We start from the raw sequence: 16,732 nt of genomic DNA, 5'->3' as shown, positions 1-16,732 counted from the left end.
GGGAACTTTCTTATTACAGAATAATCTTGCTCAGTTTTTAAGTCCATGGCATAGGTTTGCAGAGTCAGCAAAGCATCCTGAAGAAGCTGTCTTTGTGATGCTTTGCATTTAGGGACAGTTGTGATTGTCAGGCTGTCCTCTTCCCTTTTATCATCTCCCCATTCATCCTCATCTTCAAACTCTGAACTCCTCAGCAGGCATGCACTGTACCTGGAGTGTGGTGGTCACTTCCTCTTCGGTCACCACCTCCTTCTGCCCAATAACATTTAACAGAAATGTGCATTTGTTACAAACTAGACCATGTGAAAAAACAGGAGTGGCTGAAGCAAGGACTCAAACTATCTCTCATTTCTATTTCTTTCTGCTTTCTGCATGCTGGCCTCATCCTTTCAGACAGGTGTATGCTATGCACTGTGAGATAGTCTTACATATGTTTCACACCTCATGTATATTTAAGATAAGAGGAAAAGGCAGTTCTGTCTTATAGAATCAGTTGGAAAAATCCATCTGAGATATATTTGTCTTTCTCTGGAAGACAATAACTGTGGCTGGAATGGGCAAAAGTATTGGAATTACTGGAATTGAACTGTGGTGTTGGAGAAGCCTCTTGAGAGTCCTTTGGACTGCAAGAAGATCAAACCAGTCAATCTTAAAGGAAATCAATCCTGAATATTCATTGGAAGGACTGATGCTGAAGCTGAAGGTCCAATACTTTGGCCACCCGATACGAAGAGCTGACTTACTAGAAAAGACCCTGATGCTGGGAAAGATTGAAGACAGGAGGAGAAGGGGACAACAGAGGATGAGATGGTTGAATGGCTTTAGCAACTCAGTGGACATGAGTTTGAGCAAACTCCAGGAGATGGTGAAGGACAGGGAAGCCTGGTATGCTGCAGTCCATGGGGTCACAAAGAGGTGGACACGACTGAGCAACTGACAACAAGAAGCTCAGACCCTCACTATGACCTGGAGAGCAGAAGTTTCTTTTCCCTTTTGAATCAAGATGGAAGGAATGTTTCTTAAGTAAAAATATGATCTATGACAAGTTAAATAACATTTTTCATAAAGATCACCATCAGTATTTTATGGATGCCTGTATAGTTCCCTCAGTCCCATGTGAATTTATCTTCTAATTCCTAGGCAGATAGATGAATTTTCACTGATTACATTTCCACTAGACTTCCTATAAATGACATCTTAATTTTATCAGTGAAAATGTCTCCACATCACATTTCAAGATAGAAAACTCTCTTGGGAAGGTTCTTCCAGCAGACATGTATCATTTATAATTGTGAAACAGTAACTCACAAATCACAAGGAGTTTTGTTTCTGATCTAAGTTGCTCCATGTTCTTTTTTGTGGCTCTCTGTGTTGAAGAGTGTTGTGTGGGGGGATAGGTAGCGATGGATAGTTATCTTCCTTGTTTGGATCTCTTAAATCTCTATCTACTGAAAAATTTTAGAAATTCCACCTATAGTTTCTCTTATTTGTAGAATCTACAAAGATCCCAAATTCATACCTTGTTTGATCTGAAAGAATCAACTGTATCTGTAAGATACATCTGTAGTTATAATTAATCTGTAAGATTATTATCTGTAAGTATTCATCCTTATAGTTAGAACACTATACAGCTTATATTCTTAATATAGAATATATTTTATATATATATATATATATATATATATATATATACTGATCCTGTCTTTATACATATACAGTACTTATACTGGTACATATAGAATTAGGTATTTACAGATTGAAGCAGTTTTTACACATAAAGCACTTATAAGTTTGTATTCAGTTGCTTTATCTTGTGTTAGGCTTTTAAGAAAACTTTTAAATGATAAGTGATTTGTATTGCTGTATAAGTTCTTGAATGACAAAGGTTATGATTCGTAAGAGGGTAAAGGAAAGTATGAAAAGGCAAAAATATATGACACTGAAAGATGAACTCCCCAGGTTGGTAGGTGCCCAATATGCTACTGGAGAAGAGTGGAGAAATAACTCCACAAAGAATGAAGAGATGGAGCCAAAGCAAACACAGTGCCCAGTTGTGCGTGTGACTGGTGATGGAAGTAAAGTCCATTGCTGTAAAGAACAATACTGCATAGGAAGCTGGAATGTTAGGTCCGTGAATCAAGGTAAATTGGAAGTGGTGAAACAGATGGCAAGAGTGAACATCTGCATTTTAGGAATCAATGAACTAAAATGGACTGGAGTGGGCAAATTTAACTCAGATGATCATTATATCTACTACTGTGGGCAAAAATCCCTTAGAAGAGATGGAGTAGCCCTCATAATCCACAAGAGTGTCCGAAATGCAGTTCTTGGGTGCAATCTCAAAAATAACAGAATGATCTCTGTTCATTTCCAAGGCAAGCCATTCAATATCACAGTAATCTAAGCTATGCCCCGACCAGTAATGCTGAAGAAGCTGAAGTTGAACGGTTCTATGAAGACTTACAAGACCTTCTAGAACTAACACCCAAAAGAGATGTCCTTTTCCTTATAGGGGACTGGAATGCAAAAGTAGGAAGTCAAGAGATACCTGGAGTAACAGGCAGATTTGGCCTTGGAGTACAAAATTAAGCAAAGCAAAGGCTAACAGAGTTTTGCCAAGAGAATACACTGGTCATAGCAAACACCCTCTTCCAACAACACAAGAGAAGACTCTACACACATGGACGTCACCAGATGGTCAACACCGAAATCAGATTGATTATAGTCTTTGCAGCCAAAGATGGAGAAGCTCTATACATTCAGTAAAAACAAGACCAGGAGCTGACTGTGGCTCAGATCATGAACTCCTTATTGCCAAATTCAGACTCAAATGAAAGAAAGCAGGGAAAACCACTAGACCATTCAGGTATGACCTAAATCAAATTCCTTATGATTATACAGTGGAAGTGACAGATTCAAGGGGTTAGATCTGATAGAGTGCCTGATGAACTATGGATGGAGGTTCATGACATTGTACAGGAGGCAGTGATCAAGACCAATTTCAAGAAAAAGATACGCAAAAAAGTTTTCTGAGACGGTCTTACAAATAGCTGAGAAAAGAGAAGCTAAAGGCAAAGGAGAAAAGGAAAGATATACCCATTTGAATGCAGAGTTCCAAAGAATAGCAAGGAGAGATAAGAAAGCCTTCCTCAGCGATCAATGCAAAGAAATAGAGGAAAAGAATAGAATGGGAAAGACTAGAGATCTCTTCAAGAAAATTAGAGATACCAAGGGACTATTTCATGCAAAGATGGGCACAGTAAAGAACAGAAACGGTATGCACCTAACAGAAGCAGAAGATATTAAGAAGAGGTGGCAAGAATACACAGAAGAACTATATGAAAAAGATCTTCATGACCAAGAAAGTCACAATGGTGTGATCACTCACCTAGAGCCAGACATCCTGGAATGTGAAGTCAAGTGGGCCTTAGGAAGCATCACTATGAACAAAGCTAGTGGAAGTGATGGGATTCCAGTTGAGATACTTCAAATCCTAAAAGATGATGCTGTAAAAGTGCTGCACTCAATATATCAACAAATTTGGAAAACTCAGCAGTGGCCATAGGAGTGGAAAAGGTCAGTTTTTTTTCTAGTCCCAAAGAAAGGCAATGCCAAAGCATTTTCAAACTACCACATAATTGCAATCATTTCACACACTAGCAAAGTAATGCTCCAAATTCTCGAAGCCAGGCTTCAACAGTATGTGAACCATGAATTTCCAGATGTTCAAGCTGGATTTAGAAAAGGCAGAGGAACCAGTAATCAAATTGTCAACATCCTTTGGATCATTGAAAAAGCAGGAGGGTTCCGGAAAAACATTTACTTCTGCTTTATTGACTATACCGAAGCCTTTGAGTGTGTGCATTACAACAAACTGTGGAAAATTCTTGAAGAGATGGGACTACCAGACCACCTGGCCTGCCTCCTGAGAAATCTGTATGCAGGTCAAGAAGCAGCAGTTAGAACTGGACATGAACAACATTCTGGTTCCAAATGGGGAAAGGAGTAAGTCAAGGCTGTATATTGTCACTCTTCTTACTTAGATGCAGAGTACAACATGCGAAATTCTGGGCTGGATGAAGCAGAAGCTGGAATCAAGATTGCTGGGAGAAATATCAATAACCTCAGATACGCAGATGACACCACCCTGTTGGCAGAAGGCAAAGAAGAACTAAAGAGTCTTTTGATGAAAGTGAAAGAAGAGAGTGAAAAAGTTGGCTTAAAACTCAGCATTCAGAAAATGAAGATCATGGCATCTGTTCCCATCACTTCATGGGAAATAGATGGGGAAACAGTGGCTGACTATTTTTTTGGGCTCCAAAATCACTGCAGATGGTGATTGCAGCCATGAAATTAAAAGACGCTTGGTCCTTGGAAGAAAAGCTGTGACCAATCTAGACAACGTATTTAAAAACAGAGACATTACTTTTCTGACAAAGGTCTGTCTAGTCAAAGCTATTGTTTCTCCAGTAGTTATGTATGGATGTGAGAGTTGGACTATAAAGAAAGCTGAGTGCCGAAGAATTGATGCTTTTGGACTGTGATGTTGGAGAAGACTCTTGAGAGTCCCTTGGACTACAAGGAGATCCAACCAATCCATCCTAAAGGAAATCAGTCCTGAGTATTCATTGGAAGGACTGACGCTGAAGCTCCAATACTTTGGCCACCTGATGTGAAGAGCTGACTCATTGGAAAGAACTCTGATGCTGGGAAAGATTGAAGGCAGGAGGAGAAGGGACGACAGAGGATGAGATGGTTGGATGGCATCACCAGCTCTATGGACATGAGTTTGAGCAAGCTTTGGAAGTTGGTGATGGACAGGGAAGCTTGGCGTGCTGCAGTACATGGAGTCGGACACGACTGAGCGACTGATCTGAAAGAATGCTTTAAACACATGGTGCAGTTTTGGGTTGAGAGAATTTTTTCACTGAGGTTTGAAAGAATGGAAAGGGAAAATGGGATATAATGAGGGGAAACAAATTTAGTGGTTTTTAGGTTAGGACAGTTGAAGAACTGTAAATATGAAGTGAGAAAAATAAAACACCACAGCCGATGGAGGACAGAGATGGTATAATAGAGAGGTATGAACAGGCCACAGTAGCAGTTCAGCAGAGAGGTATAAAGGAGAATTTCAATACTAGGGATGATCTGATTCAGAGTAAAAAGGGAATTTGCCTAGGGATCATAGAATTGGGGTCAGGATAGGCCCTAGGTAAGAAGCACCAGATGATGAGCCCAGCAAGCAGAAAAGAAAGCTCTCTTGAAAAACCAGAGCCTGTACCAGTATTTAAAGGCATGCCTCCAAGATCAGGTTACTTCTGAGTTGAAAATGTTGGTCCAACAAAGGGATTGTCTCTCTTGGCTCTTGTGATATCGTATACAAGATACCAGCAAGGGTCAAAATCAGGGTAAATACTTTCAAGTATGATCTATACTTTTTTATTCAGCAATAGTACGTTTCTTAGGCAAAGTGTGGCTCAGCATGAGCACCATCTCTAAAGGTGTAGCTGGTGACTGTCAGTCAGCTGGGCTCCCTAAAGCATCATCTCTTGAAGGGAAGTCAGGACATGTGTCTTGGTGGCCACCACAGCAACCTTTGCTAAATAATGTTTTCCAATCTGTTAGAAAAGTTCCAGAGAATCTTATTGGCTTAACTTGAATCAATGCCCCCTAGATCAGTCGGTGTCCAAAGGACTGGTGAACTTTAGGTATGCTGGGGTCATGTGTTCATACCTGTGGCTTGGGTAAGGTGGGAGGAGAGAGGGCGTCAACTGCCACAAACTGAATTCCCCACATGAATCAGAATCTGAGTGATTCTGCTATATTACTGAGGAGGCCAGTGAAAAATTATTACTTCCTTTGTGGTCCTTCATGAATTTTTAGAAGATGTAATTCACAATAACTTTTTGTTGGTTAGAGCAAATGTTTCTAATGTGTTCTACTTTCATCAGAGCAGTTTGGAACGAAAAGAGCTCTGCAGTTGATCAACATGGTAAAATGTTTCTGGTTTATTTGTATGCTGGGCCCTGAACGACATAGTTCCCGTGACCTCAGTTATGGTGACAGTAGCTCAGCTACTTCAGTTGCATAATTGTGGCAAAGACTTAACTTTGTCCTAAAAGATACATATGAAGATAAAGGTAACGTGGCATGATCCGGGATGTGGCAGTGTTGGTCTTGTTTTCATGTAAGCATAGAAGATGATTACTGAAAAAATACTTTTAGTTGTAAGAGGAATACATAACAGAAAATGGAGAAGTAAAAAGAATAAAATTATCTATAGTCTCATTACCAGTAAAGCATTTATTTCCTAATAACTAATATATAATACATAATTATGTATTTCCTTTTAATGTCTATTAATAAATAATACATAATTTTATATACATATATATACTATGAAACTATGTAATACCACTTTACACAGTTGAGATACAGTAAAACCTGACCAATGAGTGCTATAAAGTTTAAAAATTAAAAAAGTTAATTTTTTACAGTTTATACAATTCAAGACCATGTTGCAGCTGTCTGGAGATAGTTGCATTATAATCAAATTCCTGTTGTTGTGGGTACATTATTTAGAATTTTAATTAGTTTTCCATTTTTTTCCAATATAAATATTGTTTATAAGCAGTTTTTAATATGATATAGTTGTGCTGCTGCTGCTGGTAAGTTGCTTCAGTCGTGTCCGACTCTTTCTCTGTTGGACATTTACATGGTTTCTAATTATTTATGTAGCAGGATGAGACTTTGTTGTTTTTGTCTTCATGTTATAGTTCAGGCTCCAAAGGTAAGGAAAATATTTAATAGTTACCTCCATATTTTAAAAAAGGATGTTAGGTTGCTTGTATGGGACCTTCTGAGAGATGAGACTGCTTTTCATCCCTTTATTCTCTGTATATCCATAAATGTACATACATATGGACATATATCCATTCATTTTCATATGTGTTTGTACATGAATGTGTATCACATGCATATGTGTATGTAAATGAATGAGGATTTGTCAGAGGGTTTGTAGAGTGCTGTGCTTCTCCCTCATCTTCAGGTAAATGAAGAGAGGGTATGAAAATCAGCCATAGAGGTTGTTTATTGAAATGGAGGATTGAGATCTCATGTCCAGTTTGAGGCTTGCTAATCTGTAGAAATGCTTGAGCTGTGCACCAGAGAGAAATGGGCAGTGAGGACTCTAGTCTGAACTGGACATGATATGGGAGTAGGCATGAAAATTGTTGCCTGACTTTCCTTGCGGAAAGTCTGAAGATTAAATCCCACTGAAGTGTAGAGGAGGAGGAGGAAGAGGCTGTATTGGGAGGATCTAGTACTTGTAGAGTTTGGAGGGGCAAAAATATTGCTTTTTTTCCCTCTATGGGCTTAATAAGTAGAGCAGAATGTAGCTGGTTAGAGCTGTCTTGTAAGAATCTTGGTTATAGGGTTTTTGTTTTAGACCAGTTTTAGAGAGTTCTCATATCTCCCCAAACTCCTCCCCCACTTGCCCCTTTTATTAACATCTTGCGTTAGTGTGGTACGTTATTACAGCTGAACCAATATTGTAATTACTAAATAAAGTCCATCATTTACATTAGGGCTTACTTTTGGTGTTGCACATTTTGTGAGTTTTGATAAATGTAAAGTGACACATACCCACCATTACAGTACTATACAGAATAGTTTCACTACCCTAAGAATCTCCAGCTGCTGCTGCTGCTGCTAAGTCACTTCAGTCTTGTCTGACTCTGTGCGCCCCCATAGACGGCAGCCCACCAGGCTCCCCTGTCCCTGGGATTCTCCAGGCAAGAACACTGGAGTGGGTTGCCATTTCCTTCTCCAATGCATGAAAGTGAAAAGTGAAAGTGAATTTACTCAGTTATGTCCCACTCTTAGCGACCCCATGGGCTGCAGCCCACCAGGCTCCTCCATCTATGGGATTTTCCAGGCAAGAGTACTGGAGTGGGGTGCCATTGCCTTCTCTGGAGTTACACCTATTGATCCCTTCTTCCCTTTCCATAAACTCCTGGCAACCACTGATCTTTTTAATGTCTCTCTTTAACTGTCTTTTCTAGAATGTCATATAGTTAGACTCATACAGCATGTAGCATTTTTAGATTGGTTTCTCTCACTCAGTAATACACATTTATGTTTCCTCTGTGTCTTTTCATGGTTGATACCTCATTTGCATTTTAGTGCTAGATAGTGTTCAGTTATTTGTATCACAGTTTATTTGTCCATTCATCTTGGTTGCTTTTAAGCTTTGGCAATAATGAATAAAGCTGCTATAAGCATCTGTGTATAGATTTTTGAGTGGCCATATTTTCCAACTCCTTTGGGAAAATACCAAGTGTTGAATCCTATGGTAAGAGGATCTTCCCCACCCAGGGATCAGACCTGGGTCTCCTACATTGCAGACAGATTCTTTACTGTCTGAGCCACCAGGGAAGCCTCCATCCTTGTATAAAATTTGTACACAAGTTTTCAGCTCGTGTTAGTAAATACTAATGAGCATGGTTACCGCATCGTATGGTAAGAGTATATTTAATTTTGTAAGAAACTTCCAAACTGTCTTCCAAAGTGGCTGTTCTGCATTCCCACTAGCGATGAGTGAGAGTTTTTGTCCCACTGCAAGAGACGCAGGTTCGATCCTTGGATTGGGAAGATCCCCTGGAGAAGGAAATGGCAACCCATTCCAGTATTCTTGCCTGGAAAATTCCATACACAAAGGACCCTGATGGGCTGTCGTCCATGGGGTCGCGTAGAGTCGGACACGACTGAGTGACTGAACACGGCAGGTGTGTAGTGGTGTCTTGTTTTTCATTTGCAATTAGCTCATGACATAGAATGTTAAATCTTTTCATGTGGTTATTTACATTCTATCTTCTTTGGTGAGGTAACTCTTCAGTTCTTTTGCCCATTACAAAACTTTGCTTATTGTTGAGTTTTAAGAGTTCCTTGTGTATTTTGGTTACCAGTTCTTTATCAAATACATTCTGTAAATATTTTAACTCACTTTGTGGCTTGTCTTTTCAGTATAACTGTCATTTACAGAGTTGGCTTTAGATTTTCTGTCTTAAATTTATGTTTTTAAGCTTACATGTTTTTTACCCTGTTGGGTGCTGGGTTTTTATTTGCCTGTTTATATTTTGAAGCTTTATTATATTATTTTAAAAGTTTTATGGCATTGCAGTTTGAAAGATCATAGTTGTCCTTTCTGACCATGGCTGTATATGTAAAAGGTTTCCTCCGTCTAGAGATCAGATAAGTTAAAAGGGCCATCTTTTATTGAGCTCTTCTGTTATGCCAGGTGCTGTGCTAAATTCTTGGCATACAGGATCTCAATTAATCCTCCGTGTTTTTCACTTTCTGAGATAACTATGTCACATCTTCATCTGTCTCTTTGTCCTCTTCAGTTTTATATATTGCCATGCCTCATACTTCAGAGATTAAAACTAGGCTAAATCTTCATCTTTCCACCTTAAAATCTATGAACCTTTTCACAGCTGCAGCAACTTTCTCCTTTTCCTTTTTTCCAAAAATGACAGTTTCCAAAAGAACTGTTCTCTTCTAGTCATTCCAATTGAACTCTCCCCTGCTGAAATATTTTGTTTTTTCCCTTGAACATTTTTTGCCTCTTCCACTTTTCCTTTCTCATTAGATAATTTACCTCTGTATGTAAACCTGGTATCTCCCAGCTAAAACCTTTCTTTACCACTGTATTCTCTTCAAGCTGTGGTTCCATTTTTTAATTTGTTATATGGGCAACATACAAAGAGTTATCTGTATATGCTTTCTTCAATTCTTAAAATTAATTCTTATCCGATTTCTATGCTACCACTCAGCTAAAAATGCTTTTTAAGAATTCACCAAGCAGTTCCATATTGCCACAGCTATTTATTGGGTGCTTTTCTCACCTCGTCTTTCCTGTCTTCTCAGTAGTGTGGCTATGTCTTCCTCTTGAAATAGTCCCTTCTCTTGATTTCTGCAGTCTGCTGGCAAGTGCAGTATTTTTTTCTTTTCCTTTCATAAGAGTATTTGGCATTCTTGGCATGTGCTTTTCTTTCTTCATCACCAAAGCAAAATAACCACAAAGCAAATTTAAGGCAATGGAGATATGTTCTTGTTAATTCCTTGGTAAAAATGGTGCTTTATTGTGTCATTTTTCCCCTATCACTTGTGTGGGTGAATGTTTTTCCATGTTTATGTTTGTCTTGTGTTCTTTCCTTGGTGAATTGTGCATGTTTATCTAATTATGCTCTGCTCTTTTTCACCATGACTTGTATAACTCACTCTAAGTTGAATGCCATGCTTTTTTATAGACTTTATACTGTAAGAGTCTGGAAGCAAATGCAGAGATAAATGATTTAATGAGAAAGGAAAGGTGGAAGAGGCAAAAAGGGTTCAAGGAAAATACCCATTCTTCCTTAGGTATCATAGAAATTAATATTTGAACAATTCTTAAGACACAAGAGTACATTTGTAGTAGTCTGTGTGGTTTCTTGGCAAACATTTTCCACGTATATGTAATGATTGGCATGTATTTTAGAAGCTACCTCTTTAGTTTCAGTCAGATTGAGTAGTGGAGCATTTCTTTGCAGTTTGGTTTAGTTACATGATTTCTTGGAGTGCAGAACTGAAAGCTCAGTAAATAGGTAATCTAAGAATATTCCCCTCTCCTCAGACCATTATTGAGTCAGGTGCTATGACTCTGCCATAACTTTTCGTTCAGTTCAGTCGCTCAGTCATGTCCGAATCTTTGCAACTTCATGAATTGCAACACGCCAGGCCTCCCTGTCCATCACCAACTCCAGGAGTTCACCAAAACTCATGTCCATCGAGTCAGTGATGCCATCCAGCCATCTCATCCTCTATCGTCCCCTTCTCCTCCTGCCCCCAATCCCTCCCAGCATCAGGGTCTTTTCCAATGAGTCAACTGTGCATGAGGTGGCCAAAGTACTGGAGTTTCAGCTTTAGCATCATTCCTTCCAAAGAAATCCCAGGGCTCATCTCCTTCAGAATGGACTGGTTGGATCTCCTTGCAGTCCAAGGGACTCTCAAGAGTCTTCTCCAACACCACAGTTCAAAAGCATCAATTCTTCAGCACTCAGCTTTCTTCACAGTCCAACTCTCATATCCATACGTGACTACTGGAAAAACCATAGCCTTGACTAGACGGACCTTAGTCAGCAAAGTAATGTCTCTGCTTTTGAATATGCTGTCTAGGTTGGTCATAACTTTCCTTCCAAGGAGTAAGCGTCTTTTAATTTCATGGCTGCAGTCACCATCTGCAGTGATTTTGGAGCCCAGAAAAATAAAGTCTGACACTGTTTCCACTGTTTCCCCATCTATTTCCCATGAAGTGATGGGACCAGATGCCATGATCTTCATTTTCTGAATGTTGAGCTTTAAGCCAGCTTTTTCACTCTCCTCTTTCACTTTCATCAAGAGGCTTTTTAGTTCCTCTTCACTTTCTGCCATAAGGGTGGTGTCATCTGCATATCTGAGGTTATTGATATTTCTCCTGGCAATCTTGATTCCAGCTTATGCTTCTTCCAGCCCAGAGTTTCTCATGACATACTCTGCATAGAAGTTAAATAAGCAGGGTGACAATATATAGCCTTGACATACTCCTTCTCCTGTTTGGAACCAGTCTGTTGTTCCATGTCCAGTTCTAGCTGTTGCTTCCTGACCTGCATATAAGTTTCTCAAGAGCCAGGTCAGGTGGTCTGGTATTCCCATCTCTTTCAGAATTTTCCACAGTTTATTGTGATCCACACAGTCAGAGGCTTTGGCATAATCAATAAAGCAGAAATAGATGTTTTTCTGGAACTCTCTTGCTTTTTTGATGATCCAGAGGATGTTGGCGATTTGATCTCTGGTTTCTCTGCCTTTTCTAAAACCAGCTTGAACATCAGGAAGTTCACAGTTCACATATTGCTGAAGCCTGCTTGGAGAATTTTGAGCATTACTTTACTAGCATGTGAGATGAGTGCCATTGTGTGGTAGTTTGAGCATTCTTTGGCATTGCCTTTCTTTGGAATTGGAATGAAAACTGACCTTTTCCAGTCCTGTGGCCACTGCTGAGTTTTCTAAATTTGCTGACATATTGAGTGCAGCCCTTTCACAGCATCATCTTTCAGGATTTGAAATAGCTCACCTGGAATTCCATCGCTTCCACTAGCTTTGTTCATAGTGATGCTTTCTAAGGCCCACTTGACTTCACATTCCAGGATGTATGGCTCTAGGTGAGTGATCACACCATCATGATTATCTGGGTCGTGAAGATCCTTTTTGTACAGTTCTTCTGTGTATTCTTGCTACCTCTTCTTAATATCTTCTGTTTCTGTTAGGTCCATACCATTTCTGTCCTTTATCGAGCCCATCTTTGCATGAAATGTTCCCTTGGTATCTCTAATTTTCTTGAAGAGCTCTCTAGTCTTTCCCATTCTGTTGTTTTCCTCTATTTACTTGCCATAACTTTACTGGGAGTTAATTATATGTGTGATATTGTAATTTCTTAGTAATTTTGTGAGAGATAAAATTTCATTACTAACAGTTCATTACTATACTAACCTTAAATTTCAGCACATGTCTCAGTCTTAAAATAGGGACAATAGTGAACTAATCATATGTTAATAATACCAAACTTACATGTTTTCTGGATTCAAGAATATTTTTCATGCCTCTGTGCCTTTATTTAGGCTGTTTGCTCTATCTGGAGTAATTTCTCTCACTCCTGCTTGGCAGAATTGACTCTGTTCTTTGAGACACTACTTGGATGGTCATCTAAGTGTTCCTACTTGGATACCATTGATATTCCTGACCATTCTGCAATAACATTTTCTGTTTATATGCCTTTCTCTGTATTGGACTGAAACTTTCTAGAGTGCAGAGAATGAGTCTCATTTTCATATTCTAGTATATGGTATGATGTCTGTCCTGTAACATTCAGTCTACAAGAATTTATTGAAATGAACTGATGAATTAATCGTGGCAGATCTAGAAGAAATTGTTTAATACTTTAGGTAAGATAACCAATTAAATGGGAACTAAGTACCTGTAGTTTACCTAATGTAATAATTTATACCCAGAACCAAAATAATTACATATTTTTCAGATAGTGTAGTAGACTGGACTAGAGTGAGTCAGAGGTTTCCTGCTGGAGAAGAGAAGGAAAGACAGTGGGTCTGTAGAGGAGAATCCTTGCCTGCATGTCCATACTCATTTACCTTAAGTATTACCATTCTTTTCCTGCCCATTATCTATATGTTTAAATATACTAAATCTGTTGTCCTTTTTGTGGAAATGAAGAAAAATAAATAATAGTAGTAATCTAGTATAATAATACTACAGGCTTTAGCTGCTCTAGAGGGTGTAAGGTTCTTAGTCTTCATATTTCTCAGTTCCCATCCCAGAGCATCAAATTAAAAAACAAGTTTGAATTTACTAGTCAGTAAAAAGAGCATTTTAAATTAGTGCATGTAGATTCAGCCACATAATGGTTTGGGTGAGTATTTTTGAAGATTGGATTGATAGAATGGCTTATCTTTGAAGTAATGATTGTTTGTTTGTTTTTCTAGTCAGCGGATAAGCAGCGAGCCCTAGAAGAAACCAAAGCCTACACCACCCAGTCCTTAGCAAGTGTTGCCTATCTGATCAATACCTTGGCCAACAATGTCCTGCAGATGCTGGATATCCAGGCATCCCAACTGCGAAGGATGGAGTCTTCAATCAATCATATTTCACAAGTGAGACCACACTGTTTTCCTGTTTTGTCCCTGAGGAATACGTAATAAGCACATGCAGTCTGTAGTGCTGGCAGCCTTTATTGTGTGAGTTTACTCACGTATATGATTTGCAAGATACAAACTCAATATTAGGTTGTTTTTTTGTTTCCATCTTTTTTGTCTCATGATTATCTTCTCTGTGATTTTGATAGAGAAGAAAAACCTTAATGGTTTCATTAAAACTCAGATGTCAAGTTAAAATAATCAAATCAGCCTTGAGAGTGAAATTTTGCCCGGTTTCTTCCAATTTTTACTGAATTTTACACTTTAAGTGTGGTAGCTTGATGAGTTCTTTAAATGCTTTTTTCTATTACCTCAGTAATGTAAAGATTAATATAAGTGACCTTATAAAATTATCTTTTTATAGAACTTAGAAAAAATAAATGTAATACTTTTTTCATTATAAATGTCATGAATAGATAGAAAAGAAAAAGTAGACAAACAAACCCTTTCCCCACTACTCAAACTTTTCCTGTTAATATTTTGGTATATTTTGTCCAATATTTTTTTTCTTCTAAATAATTTTTATTTAAAATGTAAGTGGAATTATCCTATGTATGGAATTTTGAATTCTGCTCTTTTAGCTTACCATTACAACAAACGTCTTTCCTTGGTGTTACAAGCTCATCATAAACATTCTCAGTGGCTCAATAATGTTGCATATCTATATCATAGTTTTCATACCCATTCCTATATTTAGGGGCCATTTAAAATACTACTGTGGTGAGAAACAATTTATAATTTCAAAATATGTTTTTAAAAATACTAACAAAAGATTTTGCTCTTCTTTTTGAGATCTTTGTGGCATTCCTATTTTAGCACTTTGTCATTTGCATAACTTAGTGGTATTCAATACTCATTAGAACTAAATGATTAGAACTCTTCTGGAATAGAATGAGTTTTAAAATGTGCACATTACCTTTTTTTACATAAAGAATTCAGAACTCTTCTGAAATTGACCAGTCCATCAGTTTTTCAAAGTCTGATGTTTAATTATGTAATTAAATTGAATGTATTCCACCTAATCAAATCACTTACGTAAAGTCTACCTTATATTTCTGTTAAATTCATCAGACCATTCAGAGGTTTTTCTTGTTATTTAATAGTATGTAATCTTAAATCTGAATTTGCCATTCTAAAGGTTTTTTCACATTCCATATAAACTTCTGTAGACAACATATAATTCATTGCTTGTTGTATTGCTATGCATCTTAGACTTAAAGAAAAAAAGTATTGGTTAGTTTTAGGGAGTGAGAGGTAAATTTTTATTCTGAAAGGACCTCTTAGAGGAAATAGTGTCATTTTAAATGATGAAATATATGAACTTGGTTTCCTGTAGAAGAAGGGATGTTGACAGATTGCAAATCTAATACAGAATTTTGGGATTTATACATCAGAGTCTTAACATTTCTGCATATTTGAAACTTGGGCAAAGAACCCAGAAAAGAAATTAAGAATAAAAGTGCAAATGCCAAAGAGAAATTAATATATTAGAGTTCCTAAAAAGGAGGGACAATTTTTTATTAGTTTGCAAGAGAAAATAGGCAAGATTGTGTGGATAAATGATGACAAGAATATGACAACAAAAGTAATTATCTATATTCTGATTGGAATTCTGTAATTCTTTGGTAGAAAAGTGTGGCAACCTTAAGGAGGAAAGTGATTAAGTTATTAATAAACTGTAAGAATATGCATTTAGCTAATAAGAACTTTTTCATTTTGAGTATCACATAAATCTATATGATTTAATTAATAGATCTAATTAATATCTTTTAAAGCTAGTCTAATGGAATAAATTAAAAACGGGAGAGATGAATGGACAGAGACTGGTAGACTAGAAATAATGGGCTTGAGTCACAGCTTTCAAGAGTAAGTTGTGCCACTTTCATTTGGAGTTGAGTATCTATAGAGGACAATACTTGGAAAAGCAAAGGATCTGCAACTCTGCAATGGCTGTTAAGTTTATACAGAATATATTCAAGTAGTTGGATGAGGAGTTGAGTAGGAGAAATGGGCTGATGGAAGCTATAGCAAATTAACGAGTAAATTTTTAAAACTTAAATGATTTTAAAAGCATTTGCCTAAGGATTAAAATTTTTTTCGGTTACATTTAATGTACGGGTAGAGTCCTTTGTTTTATTTATTTATTTATTATTATTATTATTATTTTAAATTTATTTTTTATTTTACTTTACAATTCTGTGAGTCCTTTGTTTTAATAGTCAACTGAATGTCAAAGCTATTTGATGCTTATTAGAATGGAATATTATTCTATTTTTCTATTATTCCATAGTATAAGAGGAAATGTTTTCTAAAACAAATATTCAATAAATGGTGTAAACAAGGATTGGCAAACTTTTTTGTAAAGAGCTAGATAGTCAATATTTTTGACTTTGTGGGCCATAGAGGGTTTCAGACTCATATTATTTTTTGTGTTTTATTTTATTTTTTGTTTGTGTTGTATTTTTTAAGCAACTGTTTAAAAATGTAAAAGACATTCTTAGCTTGTGCACCATATAGAAACAGACAATAGGCTAGTCTTGTGATGTAGGATTTAGTTTATAAGTTCTTGCTCTACAAATTAATGTTTTTCAAGTGTGTGGTTTTAAATTTTATAATCATTGTGCTTTATTAAAACATTATTTTGTTTATGGAGGGAGTAAAAGTTATTAAGATATTTTGAGGTCACATTTTTTTCACATTTGAGTCAAAAATACTATGTTGGGGGAATTTAGAGAAAAGGAATTGAAGCAAAGAAATAGAAGTTTAGTCAGCTCAAAGATGAGATGACATGTATATAGGAATGGTTGGTGTCAAGAGTTGTTAAGGGTTGTCTGGTAGAATGGTTAAAAACCAGTAGATATTAGATATCTGAGGTATTTTCTAAACCCTGCTATAGTTTCCTAAGATGTAGGCAATCTTTTAGAGTAGACAACTAGAAATGTATAACCAAA

General features: G+C 37.2%; 1 protein-coding gene across 25 annotated transcripts in view; it reads left to right on the top strand.

Moving 5' to 3' along the window:
* The window catches only part of ABI2 (abl interactor 2), a 108,120-nt gene that overhangs the window by 39,471 nt on the left and 51,917 nt on the right, over nt 1–16,732 (top strand). For all 25 annotated transcript variants that reach the window (XM_040228753.1, XM_040228749.1, XM_040228747.1 and 22 more), the window contains exon 2: nt 13,572–13,739. In XM_040228753.1, coding sequence (XP_040084687.1) covers nt 13,572–13,739 — 168 coding nt within the window. The remainder of the gene's footprint in view (nt 1–13,571; nt 13,740–16,732) is intronic.

This window comes from Oryx dammah, unplaced genomic scaffold (genome assembly GCF_014754425.2).
Source record: "Oryx dammah isolate SB20612 unplaced genomic scaffold, SCBI_Odam_1.1 HiC_scaffold_27, whole genome shotgun sequence".
NCBI classification, from domain to species: Eukaryota; Metazoa; Chordata; class Mammalia; order Artiodactyla; family Bovidae; genus Oryx; species Oryx dammah.
This window is presented reverse-complemented; position numbering and strand designations above follow the sequence as displayed.